Source organism: Plecotus auritus (assembly GCF_963455305.1).
Source record: "Plecotus auritus genome assembly, chromosome: 9".
Classification (NCBI taxonomy): Eukaryota; Metazoa; Chordata; class Mammalia; order Chiroptera; family Vespertilionidae; genus Plecotus; species Plecotus auritus.
Genome location: NC_137783.1, coordinates 7,635,155 through 7,656,900, shown reverse-complemented (window position 1 = coordinate 7,656,900; position 21,746 = coordinate 7,635,155). Strand labels below are relative to the sequence as shown.

The 21,746-nt window shown below is 38.3% G+C and overlaps 1 protein-coding gene across 2 annotated transcripts in view; it reads right to left on the bottom strand.

The window, feature by feature from the left end:
- Positions 1 to 298: 298 nt before the first annotated feature.
- Positions 299 to 21,746, bottom strand: part of RAB11FIP2 (RAB11 family interacting protein 2) — a 35,080-nt gene continuing 13,632 nt past the window's right edge. For both annotated transcript variants that reach the window (XM_080640003.1, XM_080640002.1), the window contains 2 exons: positions 7,554 to 7,599; positions 299 to 1,931 (listed from right to left, as the gene is read on the bottom strand). In XM_080640003.1, the coding sequence (XP_080496129.1) occupies positions 1,704 to 1,931; positions 7,554 to 7,599 (274 nt within the window). In that variant the 3' untranslated portion in view covers positions 299 to 1,703. The remainder of the gene's footprint in view (positions 1,932 to 7,553; positions 7,600 to 21,746) is intronic.

The following is a 21,746-nucleotide window of genomic DNA, read 5'->3' as shown; positions in this document are numbered from 1 at the left end:
CAAAAATTATTGAATTTTTGTATTTGGGGAAAATTTTCACAATTTCAAAATGTATGCTCTCATAGAAAAACTAAAGAAACTCAGAAAATACAAATAACAGGGATTTTAGCTTATGAACTAAATATAAACTTGGCCAAGTATTATCTGATTCAGAATATTAAAATAAGCAAAACGATTATATCTGTTTTGTATTTAACTTTCAAGTAAGTCTTAGTAGAGATGCATATTAGACAAAAATGCACTTCATTAAAAGACTGAGAAATATATGTCTCCATGTATGGTTTGTTTTTTTCATTTTAAATTCAGAAGAAACAGATTCAGTGTTTCATAGTAAGTATTTTAGATTGTAAGGTAAAAAATAAGCAGTAATTAATACTTTTATAACCATTGTTTTTCACTTTACATTTCAGACTACTTTTGTACAACCAATGAAAGATGATCCATGGAAGTATTCAACATTTTGGGGAAGCAGACATAAAAAAAGTGGACATATAATTTGGTGATAAATCAATTCTTAAAGGGTAGATGCAGATTAATGTGTAACGTCATGCTAATAAAGATCTGTTCTAAAAACTCACTCTTTAGTAACTGTTATTTTGGTTCAAGACCCAAATGCAACCATCTGTTCTATTATTTATGGAACTTGAAACCAAGCCTAATTCTTTATTCCGAGAATCTGCCCACTGTTTTGGGTTATCAGGCATCAGATGATCACCTACTTTTACCCTCCACGTTATCTTCAGCTTTAACTTCTTACTATTTTCTTAGCTAGTGTTTTATAGGCATTCAGAATGGCAACAAAACCCATTACATTAGCTTATCTCCTGCTTGTAGCTTAGACAAAACTCAAATGTTACGCTGAAAAAGGAATTCGAGAAATCCGTGCTGTTGTGAAGTTAATGGACTTTCCTAAAATACGTCATTCTTTAACAAGGCCTTTGGAGCATTACTTTTGGATAAAGAGCAAAAATCTGATGCTGGAGTAACATAGTAGCAGCTCATTTTGAAACCAAGGTTCAGACTCTAGAGCGACCTGAAGCAGCGCCCCTACACACACGTAATACTGCAGTAGCATCGATGCTTCGTTGAGCGCACATACACTTCCCAATTAAGAAACTGGTATCCTCATTTTAGAGGAAACCGATTGATTTTAAATGTCCTAAAAACACATGTATATGTGAGGTATATGCATGTATTTTATATGCAAAGATACATGAACTTACATTCATGTACATACATATGTATATAAAATATGAACTGTTTTTGAAGTAGTGTTTATAATGAGCAGTATTCCTGCAGCTAAATCGTCTACAAATCGAATGCTCAAGTACCAACCACAGTATCTATTCTCACAATGTCAAGTCATGAGAAATCTTCCTGAGGAGCGAGCCATGAACTTCTGAAGACAACCCTGGGCCTCGGGCAGGTGAGTGGGCTGGCCAGCACCCCAGTGAATCCCTAGGAGCTGCTTACTTAGCTGGAATCTGGCCCTTTCCCTTTCAAAGTTTTAATTATTGAGCTCACTTCAAAGGTCACTCTTGACAGTCCCCGCTCACATTTACAAGTAAAACACCTTTTCCCAACGGACGAGCGTGGACTGAAACCTGAAAGTGCAGGTTCTTCCGGTAACAAGTCTTTCCTTTTCTCTTTCCTTTTCTCCCCCTCTTCCTTCCCCCAATTATCAAGGCAGCACAAATGGCTCGTTAGCTGTTGGAGAACTTGCCAGCCTTCCTGGACGGCTCGTAGGGCACTCGGAGGATGCTGGGCGTCTCCTCCATGACCCGCACGAGGAGGTTGTCGATGTAGTCCTCCAGCTCCCGGATGTGGGTGTCCTTCCTCCGCAGGAGCTCTTTGTGCTTCACCAGCTCCTGCAGGACCTCCTCGTAGGTCAGGCTGCGGTACCCTGCAGTGGCATCAAAAGGGTTGCTGTCCTAGAACAGGAGAGAGCCCGGCACTTTAGTTCTCAGGAACAAAATCAGAATTATTTCGAACGTCAGCTTTTGGTTTTCCTCTGTCCTTGGCTAGAAGCAACGTGACAGTTCACAGAACGGCTAGTCAGTTCTGAGGCCAGCACTGGGTCAGAGGCATCAAAGCCCTTACTCTAATTCTAAATTCTTCTACAATCATGTCTTACAGTGCGGACAATGTCCTAATAAAAGAGACAGACATACAACTTAAGATTAAGATAAAATGTTCTATAATAAATATAGCTGAATAGGTAAAAACTGAAGATCCCTAAGAATTAGCTTGGAGGAACTATAGGAAGCTGTTGAAAACTATACATTTGGACATTAGTTTAATTCTCATCAAACTACTCCCGCTGAACTGTAGTTTCATGCTATGCTTTTGACTTTATTGAAGATCGGTACAAGCAGCAGCAAGATCAAATCTGCTTCTTGCTATGAAATGTTGAAGGCATTCAGAATTAAATCTTATAAGATGATCCTATGGGAGTAACTTCTGATTTAATGTAGAGGCAAACAGCTTTTCCGCCCCCGAGTAACTAGTTCATTTCTATCTCATAGTAGCAATACCTATATACCTTACCTTATTTCCCTTCTTGCCCTTCTTATCAGGAAACTCAGAGTTCAACTATGAACACGTTAATATTTAGTGTCAGTATATCTGCATTCTCTTCCATTTCACTATTGATTTACTTGGTGGAAGTTATTCCATTAATGAAAATTCTTTTTACATTAATGTATAAATTTAAAAAAGAAAGAAAAAGGCATTGACCTAATTTTCATTACGAAGCATTCTAATATTAAAAGAAAAATATTTCTCAGGAATTTAATAAAATATGTTGTCATCTATTTATAGTGGATAGTAATTAGATTTTTCATTATGTAAGATATAATTCCCAAACATAAATTAGTATTTTTATGTCTTTTTATACATAGTTCTATCACTAGACTCAACAAATTTAAATGGTTTTCATCACTTTCATTCAAAACATTTCCATTTGGCTTTAAGGAAAATAAAATACTGGGGAAATTGGTCTTGCTCTTTCAGACTCCAGCATATAATCTATTCAGTGGGAGACAGAGAATGGGGACCAATGAATGCAGAAAGGTTCTTTTTCCATTTTTAATGGACATTACATTTGTCTTTACTCATTTTCAGGATCTACTTTAATTTGCTATGTGTCTAGAAGTTTTCATGAGTAAAGCCGAAGTGTAACTTTTTTCCCCTCTTCCCGCAGGCACCAAGACTGCCAACACCAAAAATCAAGCTTGAGTACAGGCATCAATTTGATGGGGATGTTATCCAACCACAATTTCTCCTCCGGGATAACAAGACACATCCAGGAAGGAGAAACTCTTCCAGCCCCACAGAATCTCTCAGGTTCTGTGGAGAAGATCTAGCTTGCACCAGGTGGAAATGCAGAACGTGCATCTCAAGCCGTGGCTCCATTTGTTAAAGGAAGAAGCAAGGCTGGAGGCATGGTGGTCAAACAGCTCATCAGTACAGAATGGCCGGCAAGTAAGGTTCAGGATGGGGAGCTGAGAGAGGCTGAAATGGCAGGTTCCAAACAGACCATCGAGGATGGTCAATGCTGTCATTAAGGACTTGTAGGTTTATTGCTGCGGGAGATAGGAAGCCTTCGAAGGTTTCCGTAGGCAAGAAAAATATGATTAAAGTCATGTCCTAGGACAATGAAAATGGCAGCAGTGGGGAAAATCACTTGGAGGGGCTGAGATTAGTTATAAAGCTATTGAAATATCACAGACAAGATACTGATGAGGGCCTCCACCAGATCAACAGAATGAATAGGGAGACTGCTAAGGGGAAGTGATTAAGTTCTGTAAGATACATTTCAAACACCTTATTTTGTTTTAACATTAGAAACTGGGTAGATACAACTTCATGCGTTATATTACCTTTGTCTCTAAAAACATTTCATAATGTTACTTTGCAACAGTTAAAGGACAATTCTGTTAATCTACTTTTATTCTCTGCTCTCTCAGATCAATTAACCTTTTTTAAGATTAAGTCTCAATGCACACACCTCTCATGTATTGAATAGTTTAATTGGTCATGAGTAGAGATATAAAACATTATTATAATTTCCTAGCCACATTCTTATTAAATAACTATTATATTAAGCAGGTTACTATAGAAAAGATAAAATACACTGGAGAGGTAAGTATATATTTTTTTAATTTATTAAAAATAAGCTAAAATTCCTCACTTTAACCTGAATAATTTTGCACAAATAAGACAGAGACCAACCTAGCTCTCACTCTTCTTACTTGACAAATGAGATGTTCTCCAAGGTCCCTTTTAACTCTAAAATGTCCTGGTTTACATAGTGATATTTCTGAACTGCATTTTTAAAAAAGTAATACCACCCAACTAATGTGATTTCACCTTTCTAATAAAATATTTACTGAAAAATAGGGATTCTGGTGAGAACTGCAGGGATTCGTGAAATTAAACTAAATGGGATTCATTACTGATTGGTTGACTCTTACGTTTTTCTTAATTTAACATAAGAATCACATGTTTGAGTCTCTCTAATCTTAATCAAATTATACTGACTTTCACAAGCTAATTAAGCGATGAACACAGTTAAAAAATCACTTATATTGTTATATTTAGCACTATACCAGTAATACCAGATAATGTAGCTAAAAGTTTTTTTAATTTTTCTCTAAAGACGATGAGGATGAAAAATGTCAAAATATTCTTATTTTGACATAGTCTAAATTTTATTCCATGACATAAATCTAACAATTTAGTCTCAAAATAATTAGTTATTATCCTGGAATAGTGTTACACTATACAGTCATAATCTAAAATATACAGATCCATTACTTATTTTGTTCCCCTATAACCTTCTAATACTTGTGTATAGGCAGATTTCCTGGAAATACACTTCTGACCTTTTCAATAAATTTTCCATTTGTCCTTTTATGTGAAAATTTTACCCCAAATTTCTGCATCAAGTTTTTAGGCAGAAAAACATCTTAGAAACACACGTACTATAAACTATATTCTGAAAAAGAATATAAAGTAATTAAAAAGTTTTATGCTTAGTTCCACATTTTATCCCATATTTGAAAAGCATGTGAATACCTTTTACTTTTAGGCATAAGATTCTTAAATTGATACACTCAATAAATATATATCCTTGTTTGTTGATATAATTCCAAATAAAATAATAACAAGTCATATCAATTCATATGTACAACAGAAAATTAAAATAAGCAAAAAATTATTTTGCTTAAAGTGAAAAACTCTCAGGAAAATATAAATTATTGGTATAGACTCAAGTAACCTACATGGGACTCCTAAGTACTCAACATTATTTCCTCCAGCACTCCATACAGACAGCACATATGTTTTTAAGATGTCTTCTTATATTGAAATGTAAATTTTTCTTCCTTCTTCCTCTTTCACAACCAATTCTTTTTCATTCACACCCAACCACTGTTAAAAATTTCCATATGCAGATATAAGGAATTAGGGGTTGGGTGAGAGAATAGAATTATCACATGAAGTTTTCTAATCGAAATCTTAAATAGCATAGTTGTGCAAAAGACTTTGAGAATCACTAGTGATCTATTTTTGCTTTACACAGTCTAGCCTTTTAAACTAGGAAATGTATATATTTTTTTACAATATTTAAATTTGGACAAAAGCAAATTAGCAGGACTCAAAATAACTGAAGATTTAAAGAAAGGTTGTCCTGGTAACCAAATATTGGTGGAGCACTAACTGACATCCAAGGCAACTGGAGGAGAGAGAGAGAGATAAGAGGAAGGCTTGGCATTCTCTGATCATCTCATTATTGTTCTAATGAGGAACTTTGCTCTGGGAATATCATCTCAGCTACTTTCACATCTTTTGTCCTACTCCCTTCATCTCCCTTTCAGTTCTTAATTAGGACTTAAAGAGCTCACACTGCCCTTTCAACTGGCTACTGCTCCTGTTTAAACACTCTGCTTTCACAGACAGGTGTTGGCACTAGCATATAAGACATACAAACTTAATTACAAAATACTATGTCCAGAAGGGGGAAAAATAACTTGGTGGATGGCTATAATCGGAGAACTTAATGTAAATTACTTCAAACATCTTCTAATCTTCAACATAAAAATTGTTCAAATGCTTTTCATCAAAAAACGATCAGTCTGAGGATGGGTTCCTTCTCCTAATTGTATCTTGCAGCAAATTAACAACACCTAAGTAATCCTTTAACTGTCCTTTAGAATACTTAGTATTCCAGAGAAAAATAATCACACATCAAGGATTCTTTTATCACTTTTAAATCCTTTAACTAAAACAATTTTCACATTTTATTTCTTTAAAGAATTCTAAGGATGCTTTTACAGCAATAAATTACAAGATTTGGAAAAATACATTTACAAGCACATAGAAATTGTAATTAAGGTTACTTAATAAACAATAGCTACACATGAAATCGATTTTTTGATGTTTGCATTTTGTTTGAGATTAAGTAACTTGCCTGATAGAATTCATTTTACTATTTGATCAAAGGCTCACTTCAAATATTCTGACATTTCTCGCCAGACTGCATCTTATAAAGACTGGCGTATTTATGAAGCATAAAAACTTACAAATCATTTACATAAAACAGCAAGAACACAGCACAAAGCTTCTATAATGTTTTCTATAACTTTAAAGAAATAACTGCATTTAGAATGGTTTATACACTAACATAGCTTCTTCTGGGCATAGATCATCATAGGAAATTGTGATACGTTATTGCTTTAAAAAATTCTTATTATACATCTGGATCACACACATTAAGGGCAGATGGTTCAAAGAGCAACCACCAGCGTCTTGGAGTAAAGGCTCCACTTGTTATTCAATGAGAACTTAGTTTTCTACCAAGCACACGTGCCCACATTTTGGTAAAGTAACCTCTCCCCTAGGTTTAATATATTTAGATTTGACTGAAGATGCAATGAAACTCTGAACAGAGAGCCAAAACTGGATTTCAAATAACCACAGCATGAAGTTAAGACACCTGAATAATCTGGATATGTGAGCTGACTCAGCTGGTGGCTACACCACGCCCGCTAATATGGATGGTTTTGTTCTGACTGGGAAGGTTAGTGTCCTAAAGGTTCTTGCAAATGCACTCCTGGCTAACTGCATTTCCCGCCAGGATGCAAGATTGCTGAACGTTAATAAGAGGTATTATTCTTTCTTCAATATTTGTCCCAACAACAAATCGTTCTCTCCACATGCTCTTATTTCCTAACAATAATGTTGACCTTGCCATACAGCTTTCATATTAATTTTAAAACAGTCTGCAAACAAAATATGTATATTCTAAGCAGTCTTCAATTATAATTACGTTTACCTGAAATTCCATTAATTGTATAAAAGTCACACCCTATCACATATTAAAAATAAAGATTGGGTTTTGCTTTTCTTCTTTCTCCCCAAATCATCATGCTAAGCTATAATCGGTAGGTAACAGGGATTTGAGGGGACGGGAGCCTTTCTAGAAATGTGTGCCCGACAGAAGGCTGGCTTGTGGCTTGCTTTCTGCCTCTCTAACCCCCTCTGCAACTTACCGGGATTTTCCTGAGGTCTTCACTGCTTGTCGGATTCACATGAAAACTGAGCAATAAAAGACAAAACATAAATGTTAAAAATGTATCATAGTCCACATGGGAGGAAACATAAAAACAGGACATTTTTAACCAATATTTCAGTAACAATTTCTAAAGCCCTAAATCACTCGGATGAGTGAAATTTAATCCAGGATGTAGAAGAAAACCAATATTTACTCAACATCCAAAAGCAGCTACAATTTTAAGCTTTGAAGGAAAACCCTTCATTTATTATCAGAACTGAAAAACTTCACCTCCAAATATGCAGTTTCTAAACATGAGCGTTTTATCCAGTGAGATATTTTATAAAACTAAATTTCATAACGTTATTATTCATTTTACATACATACTCACCTTAGTCCTCCTGATATAAAATGATGGAGAATTAAATAAATTTAGGATGGAAAGACTGTAGCATAGAATAGACAAAGCAAACTTGGCAAAAAAAAAAAAAAATTCTACAGCCATTAAAGCAATTATCTTTTACATTTTTAAACATCAGGCTATCACTGGAACACATTCAGAGTGCTAGGAACCATTTCTATCAGGAATGTGATGTCTAAGTAGCTGATCTTCAAAATTCAAATACCCAAATGAACCCCCCCACCCCCCAAAAAAGGAAAGATTTCTTCGGTACAGAGGGTAAGAAAATACCCGGCTGAGTGCTATCATCACTTTCTTCTCTGAAACATGTCCATTAGAAAGGGCATTGCAACCAAAAAGAAGCTAAACTTCAAAGCCATCTGATGAGTCAATATTTCATCATTGCTATTCAAGTTTAATTTCTACCCGGCACTTAAGAGTATTAGCCTTGCTAACCACTACAAAGCATGACTGTCCTAGGAACCTTTTTATACCTCCCCCAAAAGACTTAACAGTAAAATATATTTTTCACGTTATCTGTGCTTTATCAGCCAAATCATTGGAATCCTTTGAAGAAATTCACTTTCAAAACTTTGGACTGTGTGCACGTAGTCTGGACACTAGATTATAACATCCGGAAAATAACCTATTATTACAGGTACACATCCCTAGCTGTAAAGCTGCAGAGCATACAGCCATGTACAGCCACCTCAAAGGAATTTCTCATAGAGCCAAGGTTTCACTTGTTATGACTAAGACTTGTAGTGCTCGCTTCCAGAACTGGTGGCTGGCCTTCGCTAGCTAGGACGCCTAATGGGTAAATTGAGCATTTCAGTGGAGCTGGGCGATCTGATAGGAAAGACTGGAATATGTTTTAAATATCTACGATGCACCATTTACAGGCAGAGGCGGCTGACTCATTTCCTGTATCTCATCATTTTTACTGTGTTCTATATGGTCCCAGACTAGACCACTGTATCGGCAAAGTCTCACGAGTCTGACAAAAAGAGTGGCTTAAAAGAAAACAACAAAAAAATCCAAAAAGACATTATTCATGGAGAACTCATCCGCCTAGGGTGCCATGGTAGCAGCTGCTAACACATGGGGTTCCCATCCTCTCGGATTCTCAACCCAACGTGGTCAACATCAGGGTTCAGTGGGACGAACCTGTCCTTTCGCCATTCTCTCATAGCGAGCTGTCTTCCAACAGCCTCTCTCTCCATCCGACTGTGACCATCTCCAGGACAAAATGCCCGACATCCAGGTTTCACAGTACAGCACAGTGCGTACAAGCAGAGAAGCGGTTGGGGGCCCTGGGACCAGGAGGTGTGAATTCAAATCCCGCTTCTGCCCTGTAATTGCTGTGTGACCTTGAGCAAGTTTCTTAACTCTGACTGTCTGGGCTCCTCCCTCTGTAAAATGGGGATCTCCCATACAAGACCACTGTGAAGACTGACTTAGTTAACATGTCACACACTTAGCACAGTGACTGGCAGACAGGACATGTTCAACATATTATTTTATTTAATAAATATTTACATAGCGCTCGAACTGTGTCAGCTACTGTGCTAAGCACTTTCCCAAAATTAATTCATTTAATATTCACAGCCCTTAAGGTAGGTTGTACATTCAGAGAAATTAAAGGACAGTTTCAAGTTCTCACCAGTTTATTTGTTTTTATACTCAATATTTGTTCTACAAAATAAATCAAGAGTGGATGTTATAGGAGATACTAATGATTCCTTAAAACATATTTCAGTCTAATTTCAAAATTTAAAATTAGTTTACTTAAAAAAATTATTTAAATGTGGAAATACCACAGAGTACATTCAGAAAATAGAAATACTGGTGTTATATTTATTGTGATACAATGATCTTCATTTTTAAAATGAGGACACGAGAGCCACAAAGAGGTGTGGTGACTTGCGTGTGGTCACAGTTGGCAATGGTGGCGTGTCTGGCTCTGGGACCTGTCCTCCTACCTGTGGCACAGCCACAGCCCTGGCCCCTGCCCACAGTGAGCACGTGTTACAAGGGGAAGCCCTGAACGTACCGGCCACATGGGTTGACCAGAAAGTGCACCTCACATCATTCTGGGCAAGTGCATGGTCCATCTAGCTGCACTTGAGGGAGGTTGGGGACAGCACCCTTGCAAAGTGACATTTTCAGACCATGTAGTGGGAAGAAGTGCCCTATTGCAGCCATTGGTCGAGGAAGGCCTGAGTTAACGGAGAAGTAGGATTTTCAATGACATGAAGGATCGGTTTGGCAGGCCAGAGAGGGGGGACTCTCAAAACAGAGGGCACAGCCCGGGGCCGCTAGAAAGTGGTGTTAACGTTGAACATCAAAGAGACTGGAACACAAGGCAGCAGGGGGAGGAGCCCTTGAAGGGTTTGACGCAAAGATGAGGCTCTTCGACCTGATCCAACGGGCAACAGACAATGTTTTGTACTTTTAGTCTTCTTTCGTAAATGTTATTTAAACATTTCATGGGCAGTAGCATTATCCGTCCCATCACACCCTTGAGGAATAAACAATATTGAGACTGTATAAACTGCATTATGCCTCAGGAAGAAATCAGTGAACTAAGAAACAGCAATACTGGTATTAGATTTATTGGGATAAGGGTTTTTAAGAAACAGACATGTAGGACAAAGGTTTTATCAAAATCATAAAACTAGCAATACGTAATGTGCGATGGCTGTGGCCTCTGGAACTAAAGGGAAACTCAGTGACAGCCTGAAGCACGCCTGAGAATTATTAGAAAGATCCAACTGAACAGGTCGCAGCGGGAAGGGAAAAGCGTGCCGGGTGCAGCGAGCCCCACTATTTCCCATCCTACCTGCATGTAATCGGAGCCCTCTGCCACTCAGCAATCCCCAGTGCAGATCTGAGCTCAGGGCAATTGTATGGGGCATTGTCTCAAGTCTAAAGGCAGAACCCCTCCCTTGTGGTCGGCTTTATAGTCACACACTGATGTGTCACACACATGACGGACTCAGGCATTCACGCTGCTTTTTTTGATCCTTCCTTAAGGGGGAAAAAAGAGTTAACTGAACTGGATTGAATTAGCTTGGTGAAAAATAAAATGTCTCTATTTACTGGAGTGTGGCACCAATTTGTGATCTCTCTCCCTTTGGACTGCTGTCCTCATGTCACACAAGATATTGAATAATACAGCCTGACTGCTCAACTGAGCTGCTGACAGGTTAAGGAACATGGTGTTCTCAATCAGGTAGAAAATGAACTTAGACATGCTCACACTGAAAGAACGTCAGGCAAAGTTAAACTTCACAATTAAAAGAAATTGTTTTAGAAATCAGAACTCAAGGAGTTTGGGGGCAGCAGGGGATTTTAAAGTAACTATTAAGCTGATACAGATATTTTAAATTCATATTTTAAAAAGATTTTTAAACTAAGAAAATGCTTTACCTTAACATACTAAAGTTTTTAAGTAAAAACTTATTTTTCAATCCGTGATATTTCCAAATTTAAATAATTTTTCTAAGTAAACTCTAATTTTAAATTTTGAAATTAATAGTACTTGTGTATATTTTAAGGAATCTTTAGTATCTCTCCTATAACATCTATTGATTTATTTTGCAGAATAAATACTGAGGAAAGACATAAGAAAACGGGTGAGAATTTGAAACTGTCCTTCGATTTTCACTATGGACTAGTCTCCTACCGATCTGTCAGGAAAGCAAACTGAGCTCAAATAGGACTGGCCACTGCAGAAATCACGGCCGCATTTGGCAACGATCAGAGTCTTTGTCGTTTCTTTTCTCTTCTAGAAACATAAATACAATCATTTGGAGTGAGGATTCCTAAGGCAGGGATGGAACTAATGAGAGTAAAAGGAGTATGAAGTGCTTGTCAAGGTAAAAATAAAAACCCACAGAAGAACAAAGATCTAATAAAATGGATTCACAGTCCTGTTAGTATAAGACAATGGTCGGCAAACTCATTAGTCAACAGAGCCAAATATCAACAGTGCAACGATTGAAATTTCTTTTGAGAGCCAAATTTTTTAAACGTAAACTTCTTCTAACGCCACTTCTTCAAAATAGACTCGCCCAGGCCGTGGTATTTTGTGGAAGAGCCACACTCAAGGGGCCAAAGAGCCGCATGTGGCTCGCGAGCTGCAGTTTGCCAACCAGTGGTATAAGACAATGCAAACTGTGCAGGTTCCTGGCTCTAGGAGTGTAAGTCCGTCAATGAGAAGTCGCAGTAACGACACCGGAAGCTCTCTGGAAGGCATTTAAGAACAGTATTATTGCATCTTCCATAATGCCTCTTTCTAGGCCCCATAAAGGTAGGTGCATTTTGGTCTACAAACTTGATCCATTTTGTATTTAATAAGTGGATTCAAGTTATTTGAAAACTCCAGGAGGCGTCCTACCTGGCTGGGGACGATGAGGGGAAGGAGCGGGAGTAACGTTAAGCACCAGTCATTCCTTGTTGTGTATGGGGATAAGTATAACTTTAAACCATCACAGAAGAACTCCTGACATTAATTATGTTCAAAGGGGAGTATCCCATTGATCTTCCTGTTTCACTCAGAGAGTGGGCTCTGGAGACCTGAGGCTTCACTTTGGTGACAAATGTAGCGGGGGGAGGGGTATAAACAGAACTGGAACGTAACATAACAGCACCTTTAATGAGTCTGAAAGAGGAAAAGGAAAATGCCCCACTGACACTAACGCAAGGGAGAATGAAAAAGACACTAGGCCTGACGACAACTGATATTTATTGGACTTTTAACTGTGGTACCTACCAGGTGTCTCTCTGAGCACTTTAATGTTAATGTTAACTCAATCCCATGAGGGGTTACTTTTTACTTCCATTTACAGAAGACCAAATGGCACAAAAAAGTTAAGAAGCTTCCTCCAGGTAACATAATTATTAAGTTATCAAAGGAACAGTAATCAATAAGGTTTTATAATATACTAGAGGCCTGGTGCATGAATTCATGCACAGGTGGGGTCCCTCGACCTGGCTGGTGATGGGAGCCAATCAGGGCTGGCCGGCTGGGGGAGGGACCGTGAGAGGTTGGCTGTGGGAGCGCACTGCCCACCAGGGGGCAGCTCCTGCTTTGAGCATCTGCCCCCTGGTGGTTAGTGTGCATCATAGCTACCGGCCGGTCATCTGGTCATAACGGTCGCTTAGGCTTTTATATATATAAAGGTGGACACATATCATACATTTGTCGAAACTCATAAAATATACAAGAATCCTAATGTAAACTATGGGCTTTGTAAAATTATAATGTGTCAATATAGGTCAATCAATTGTGACAAATGCACCACTCTAGTGGGGGATGTTAATTATGGGGGAGACTATGCATGTGTGGGAGTAGGAATACATGGCGAAACTCTGTACCTTCCACTCAATTTTGCTGTAACCTAAAACTGCTCTAAATTTTTTCTTAAACTTTGCCTTTTGTGGCCCTGGCCAGATGCCTTGATTGGTTGGAATGTCGACCCGTATACCTAAAAAAGTAGCCCGTTTGATTCCTGGTCAGGGCACATACTGAGGTTGAGGGTTCGATCCCCAGATAGGAGGCAACCTATCGATGTCTCTCTCTCTCTCCCTCTCTTCCTCCCTCCCCTCTTCCTTCCTCTCTCACTAAAATAAATTTTTAAAAAGTCTGCCTTTTGTGGATCTTAATCCCTGCGTTCCCCACCCCTTTCTTCTATAAACTCCTTGAAGAAGGAATGATATCTCATTAACCTTTTCTGTCCCAGCACGTGACAGTACTTAGAGCATCATGACAGATGCTTAACAAAGGTGTGTTGACTAAATGAATAGTCAGTGCTTAGTAAAAATGTGTAAAGCTGAGCTAAGAGTTGACTGAGTAAATCAATGGAAGGTCGATAAAAGTTTCAACAAGATATAAAGTGGCCAGAAGAGAGGAAATGATTTTTTCTGAATAATAACTATTACTTACTGTATATCTAAGCCTGATAATATATTAATGGATTTTTTTCAGTTCTTTTTAAGATAGGAAGAATTATTCTGATACAACTGCCAATATGAACTGAAAGGTGACACCAATAAAGTCAACTCAACTAGCCAGTTTATCCATTTCACCAACCAGGTTTACCAGTTTAAGTATCTGACCGCAATTCTTGAGATTTTTCTGGAAAATACTAAAAACATTTATTCCATAGAAGTTCAACAGAGTTTAAAGAAGTTAAAGGAGTTTAAGAAATGTTCTTTAGTGATCCTCTTTATAAAAACCCAAAGAAATGAAGTGTCCAAAGAGAATTTCCACTAGTAAATACAACCTTTTGTATGTTTCAATTAGGTTTATTTCACATGCAGACAGGGCGTAAGAGGTAAGGTGCAACTCCATATTGTCTTTTTCCCTTTCTTTTTAGGAAAAAAAGAAAGAAGTCAGTACCAAATCAAATTATGATATAGATTAAAGTACTACATACATTATCTCTCTTGGGTCTGGGCAAGCATACTAAATACATGAATAGCAAAACAGAACCTAATATGATATGTCTATGGGGATCAACAGTAAATGACTTATTAATAGTCTCACAGGACATCTCTCAAGAGATCTCACAGACAAGACAATTAATGACTGTGGTCAGTGACACCAAAGATCATGGACAGCAGATCCAGACCCAGCTGCTTTTCTATCTTAACAGTAACAAATATATTTATTGGACTAAAATGTTGAACAGGCCCTAAAATGTAATGATATCAAGATATTTATGAAATTAAGGCATTATATTCAATCAAGTTTAACTTATTAGTCTAGAAAAGAATTATTTTAATCAATCAAACAATTCACAAACTGTCCAACATAAGCCCTGTGAGTTCCAACAGTTCTCAATTTATTTAAAACTAAGCTTCTCCTTTTTGTCTTTTGTACCCTAATACATGAGAATACACCTGCAACAAACATAAAATTTCCTTGACATCTCAAATTTAACTTAAAACTTCAGGTACATTTTTGCATTTTTCACTCTAACTACAATCATATGTCTTTCTCTTGATAAAAAAAGAATCTTTCTCCCCAAATCTTTAGGAATACTGTCCCTCGGAGAAGTTAGGCTGTGTTCATCCTGTTGCTGAGGAGAACCTGGTCCACTGCCTGCCACAGGTCCACTAGTCTATTTGGAGTTGGGGATGGGGATGGAGGTGGGAATCAAGTTGTTTATTTTAGAAGCAAAAGTGTAAAACTGGACAGGTGTGATGAGAACAAGGCACCAGGCCCCTAACAGGGCCAGACCCCGCATAGGCTCTGTCTCTGTATGACCCAGGCCAACCCAGTGCCCTTGATCAGCTTTTTCCTGAGGAAAGAATGAGGACAACCTGAGCACAGGTAATTCTTCCATGAGGGCCCGAATGAGGCAAGTTGCCCCTGGGTCCTGCTCGACTCGGCACAAAAGGACGGAGGGCCCAGAATGCCCCTGGCCAAGAGCACCCCAAGCTGGCTCTGCACCTGAGACAAGGCCAAGTTCTGGAGAGGAAGCTATGATGCCCTCTTTCACAATTTAATCAGAGCTCAGCACGTGAGTTTAGGAAATAGTCAGCATGCTTTAAGACAAAGCCAGCCAAAACTGGTTTGGCTCAGTGGATAGAGCATCGGCCTGCGGACTGACAGGTCCCAGGTTCGATTCCGGTCAAGGGCACGTAACTTGGTTGCGGGCACATCCCCAGTAGGAGGTGTGCAGGAGGCAGCTGATCGATGTTTCTCTCTCATCGATGTTTCTAACTCTCTATCCCTCTCCTTTCCTCTCTGTAAAAAAATCAATAAAATATATTTAAAAAAAAAAAAAGACAAAGCCAAAGCTTAGAAATCTACCACACGCTGTCCTTACTCATGCTATGCAAGAATTTCTGAACACAGGAATTTATAGCAATAGTAGGTATAACACCTTTGCCTTGTATTGTGACAAAATAAATTTTCTACTTTTACTAAATTTCGATGTAGTTTGGTTTATTTCATCAAAGATTATTACTAAACATCTATCTTGAAAGAAACTAGAAAAATCTATCAAGTGTATTGTTTTCTTCCAATGTATATCCTTTATTGGTCAGCTCCTAAATTCCACTTGCATTTACGTTTTTTAAAGTTGAGGATATCTTGTTACTAATAATTTCACTTAACGTAAAGTGATTCTGTAGATGCTGTGCAGTAAAATCACAGCGAGAGCCACTGTTCCCAGACTCACCCTGTGGCAAACGCTACCCTCAGCACAGTGTTCATGCCCCTGCATTTAACACCAAGGTAGTTTTAGCCCGTGTAACCCTGAACAACAATGAGGCTCAGAGAGGTGAGTAAGATCAACCAGCTATTCAACAGACTCAAATCCAGACTGATTCCAAAACCTGAATATTCTATTACTACTTTTTTTTCATGTTTTACTGTAAAATCCCTGGGTGGAAGAATAGATCTTCTGAATCAAATATTAAATTATGGATGATTTACATTTTTTACTTAGTTTGGGTATTTTATTTAAAAATAATCTATATGAAAAAAATATAATGTACACCTCAAGTAAACAAAAGATGTGATTAATCTGAACACCCCCATTTGCACACCAGGCTCCGTAACAAAGAGGTCTCAACACAGAGGTGTGGCAGGGCACCCCCCTAATTGGCTCCTTGGTCGCCTAAAGTAGCAAACATACTTCCTTGGGGAATGACTGACACAGAGTATATATAGCTCCATGACTCCAACTAGAAAAGTGATGGTGAAATTATTAAGTGGTTGGTAAAGAGCTAATGATATAAGAGTAGTCCCTATTTATAAAATCTTCCTTCACATTTTAATGTGCGGCCACCAGTTCTCTATGAACCATCGCTTCAACCCACTCACCCCAGCCCTAATAGAGCCTGAGATTCGTGTTCGTTAAAACAACTCTAAAAACTGGCAATGTGAATTAAGTTTTATCTAGGCCAAGCTGATTCATGTAATTGCTATTTAAGAGGTATTAGCACTTTCGTCAGAAAGAGTTCTAAGCTTAAAAATATATATATAAAATACATAAAAACATGTATTTGATGTATAATACTTAACATGTAATAAATATTTATATACCTTAATATTTATATATTTCTATTTAATTATTGTTACATAATAGCATTATACTATATTATATGTAACACATCAAAGAGCCCTAATTTATCTTTAAAATTTAAGCTCAAGGATTCAAATGTCCGGATCCTAACATTCTTAAACACTAGACAAACGCAAAAAAGAAAAATCATTTCCTAGTCAAGTTAACCGCTTTATTTTCTACCAGCAGCAGCTTTTAGGACAGCCTGGCCACAGGTAACACTCGCACCATATATTACAGATATGGAAACGGTTCAAAAGTGAAAGCTTATTATTATGAAGAAAAGTAATCACAGGTGATACGGGTATAGAGCCCAAAAGGAAATGTTCTGAACATTGAAGCAGGGGGCCTGGGAAGGCTGGGTGCACAGAAGAAACAGAAGTCATTCTCTTAGTGAGAAACTAACAAAAGAGGGCCAACATGGGATTGGGTAAAGCCAAAACCACCGGAGAGAAATGCATGCAGTAATTACAGTGCGAGGGTGAACACACTTTAAATGCACTGCATCCATTAGCAATTAGAGAAATTTGCGTTCTTCTGTTCAAAGAAGCCAAAGTGTGTTTCAAGTATTAAAAACCAACCTCTCCAGAGCTATTACCATGTTGATATTAGCTTAACTTGTCTCGATCAACTCAAAACACATAAGTCCTATTTTCTAAAAAAACACACACACAACCTCTAAACAAGAGAACATCTCATTAAAAACAAAAACCTCGAACCTCTCCATCAAGATTAAAATGCCAAGTTTGATTCAAAAGGCTACAGACCTGACATCGCTGTAATAATCTTTACAATGCTGTGTTTCACCAAATGTAGGGCATCAATTGAGGACACACATCATTGGAATAATCCTCATTGTTTCTTCTCCTTTACCAATCCCCTCTCCTCCCTCCACATATGCACACAAAAGTAGAATGGTTAAGTCCTATTTTAGCCCAGAAAAATATCTCAGAGATGTTTTCTTCTTTTCCATCCTCACTAAGGGACTGCCATCAGCTTTCACCTCAGCCATCACACTAATTTCTAACTCGTTTTCCTGCCCCAAGTTCTTCACTCTCCCTTCCACTCCTGTCCCCAGCAGATCCCCCATGCTACAGGGCTATCTGTAAGGTATTACTTTGATCACATTACAATCCAATTTAAAAACCTTTCATGGTTCCCCAATACCTATATAATGTCCAGTCCTTAGCAGAGAATTCAGACCTAATATTTACATGCCTGCTTCTATGAGCTCTAAGAGCAGGATTTCAATCTTCATAATCTCTGGTTTCCATGCATATAGTAAATATTTCAAAACTAATGAAAATGAAAACATTATCTGATCACCAAATCTGAGGTTGGAAAAAAAATCATGTTGCTGGACTGACCTAGTCACACTGTGAGGAAGCAAGAGAATAAAGCAGAAGGCCTGCAAGGGCTTTCTTTATATACTTAGTCTTTATCTATCCTATCTAATAAAAGAGTAATATGCAAATTGACCATCACTCCAACACACAAGATGGCTGCCCCCATGTGATCAAAGATGGCTGCCCCCATGTGGACACAAGATGGCCACAAGATGGCCAGCAGGGGAGAGCAGTTGGGAAGGACCAGGCCTGCAAGGGAGGGCAGTTGTGGGCAATCAAGCCTGCAGGGGAGGGCAGTTAGGGGTGACCAGGCAGGCAGAGGAGGGAAGTTGGGGGTGACCGGGCCTGCAGGGGAGAGCAGTTGGGGGGGACCAGGCCTGCTGGGGAGGGCAGTTGGGGGGACCAGGCCTGCAGGGGAGGGCAGTTAGGGGCAATCAGGCTGGCAGGGAAGCAGTTAGGCATCAATCAGGCTGGGAGGGGAGTGGTTAGGGGGTGATCAGGCTGGCAGGCAGAAGCGGTTAGGGGCAGTCAGAAAGGCAGGCAGGCGAGCAATTGGGAGCCAGCAGTCCTGGATTGTGAGAGGGATGTCCTAGATTGGAGAGAGTGCAGTCTGGGCTGAGGGACACCCCCCCCCCCCCATGCACGAATTTCGTGCATCGGGCCTCTAGTATATATATAAAAGCCTAAGTGACCATTATGACTGGACGACTGGCCTGTAGCTATGATGCGCACTGACCACCAGGGGGCAGATGCTCCATGCAGGAGCTGCCCCCTGGTGGTCAGTGCGCTCCCATAGCCAACCTCCTGCAGTCCCAACCCCCACTCCCACCGCCAGCCGGCCAACCTCCTGCAGACCCCTTACCCCCAGCTCCAATCGGGATTGGGTGAGATGGCCCCAATTGGCCCTGATCACCGGCCAGACCAAGGGACCCCACCCATGCATGAATTCGTGGACCGGGCCTCCAGTGGAATATAAAATGTTTACAATAAGGGTTTGCTGATGTAGACGTTTTCTGAATCAAAATTCGATTCACACCCCAACAATTTCAAATTTACACAGGAAATAACTACATCAAATATTTGAAATTGGGACAAACAAGTCTCAGACTTGAAGGTACCACAGGAGCATGACTGGAGGACCCGTGCGTATTGTGAAAAACCAAAGTGTTGAAGGGTAGTCTCTTTTCAGGCCTGGATCCTGACAGTTTTCACGTGGATGAGAAAAGTAAGGTCAACTTGGAATAGGCAATTTTAAACAACAGGCCAGAGATGAAAAAATAGAGTAATAAATATCCAAAACAATGTAGAATCATATAATTTTTGTCTTTCCAATGTATTATTCTTAAAATACACATGTTCACTAATGACAATTAACAAAGATTATTAATCTACATTTAAGAAGCTTTCCTGTTTGTTGGATTTGACACAGAAATAATCCTCTCAAATAATATATTAAAAGTTAAACCAAAAAAATTACGTATTGATTCACGAAACTTGGTGAGCTGGGGTCACTGGAATATAATTTTAATACTTTCCTATCAGAAACCTCAAGAGGACTTCCATGCTATATCTTGTATTTGATCATATCATAACAACCTGTTCTCTTTAACTATTGGACTCACTAAGTGTTATCCTGTGTCCAGTGCCTAAGAGCTCGTTAATTACCTAAACTATATCTCCATAGGTCTTGTTAATTACCCGTCTCCTGTCTCAGAGGACCTTGTTAATAACTTGTACAGTCTCTCTAAAGAGGTCCTAACAACACATTAAAATTAAAGATGCTTTTCTTTTAGCACCTGTCAAGCGCTGTAAATTGAGAAATTTTCACATCAGTTTATTAGCCTACAGTAGTTTTTGTGGATTTTTTTTTTTTTTGGCTTGTTTTCTTCTCTCACAGCGTCTTTCTGTATCTCAATCTCTCAGCTCAAAATAATAACAACTTAGCAAAGTTTGTCTTTTTTGTTATAGAGCTTTTTTTGTTTTCAATTTTGAAGTCTATAAATATCAATATGCATTAGTGAGTTAGCCAAAGGACGGCATGGTAGGTATCTGCAAATTAACCCACTGGGAGATGTGCCAATTAATGAGAATATTATAATGAGTATTAGGACCACAAAGGGTAAAAAAGTTTCAAGTACTATCTGGGGAGTTAACATAAAGTTCTAGTTAGTGGGAACTAATCACACTGCATACTTCATGTTCCCAGTCATGGCTTCATTGGATACATTCTGTAAATCCCTGGGCATTAATGGATTAATGGATCTAAAAAATCATCTCAAAGTTTTTATTTTCTACCTCATAAATAAGGCTACAAATTTTCAGTTGTGTAAAAGATTTATAGCCTGCCATGAATGTCAGGCAAATTTTCTTCAATATTAGACAAATATGAACAAAAATATTAATATTAAAATAAACCTTGTACGTCTTAAGGTTTATTATGCCAAAGACAGAGCTTTAAACTTACACAAGAAAAGAATCTCCATAAGGAGCATTATAAAAAGGGAGGTTTTAAAACTAAGAATAGGATCTTTTCTTTAGGATCATTTGTTTACTATAACTTTTAAAATGTAAGCCTATAGTAAACAGTCATCATTTTTTTATGGACATGCTATATAACTTCGTAACAATGGTTACTTACTTTAAGCCTATGGTGATTTTTTTGATTTGTGAAAATTAGAAACACATTTAAATGCAGTCTAGGTAACCAATTTTTATAGCTTCTAAGAAATGTATGATACAACCACAGACAGGAATTGACTAGTGAAGGAACAAAGGAAAGGAAGGAAGAAAGAAGAGAAAGAGGGAAGTAGGTCAACCTGATCCCAAAGGTCAAAGGCATACTTGTCATGCAAAATCATAAAATATCAGTGATAAATATGAGGTCTTGATCTTGGACACTATTTCTGTACTGCCCTAAAAAATAACTGGTTGGCCTAAGTTCATCAGCTAAGTAGAAGATATGTTTTTGCACAGCAAACATGCAAATGGAAATATATGCATATGTGCTCTAATAAAATCAATAATACTAAAATAATATAAAACTTACCACTAGGTTATCATAGAGCGACTAAGAGTTTGCTACATGGTACTCACAGCACAATGAGGTGGAAAAGAATGTTCTTTGTGCAGTCACAAACAGAAGGATATTCCCAAACAAAATTAGCTGGTAAAAATATCTCCCATAAGTTCAAGCTCTCCAATAAGCTGCTCCTCTAATATCAAATATTAGCTCATCTCTCACGGTATGCCTATATTATTAACTACATTATTTAAATTTCAGAGGAAGATATACACAACCAATTTTCTCCTATATTAATTAATTCCCTTAATTAGGTGTTCTTCAGTCTTTCCTGAATCCTGAG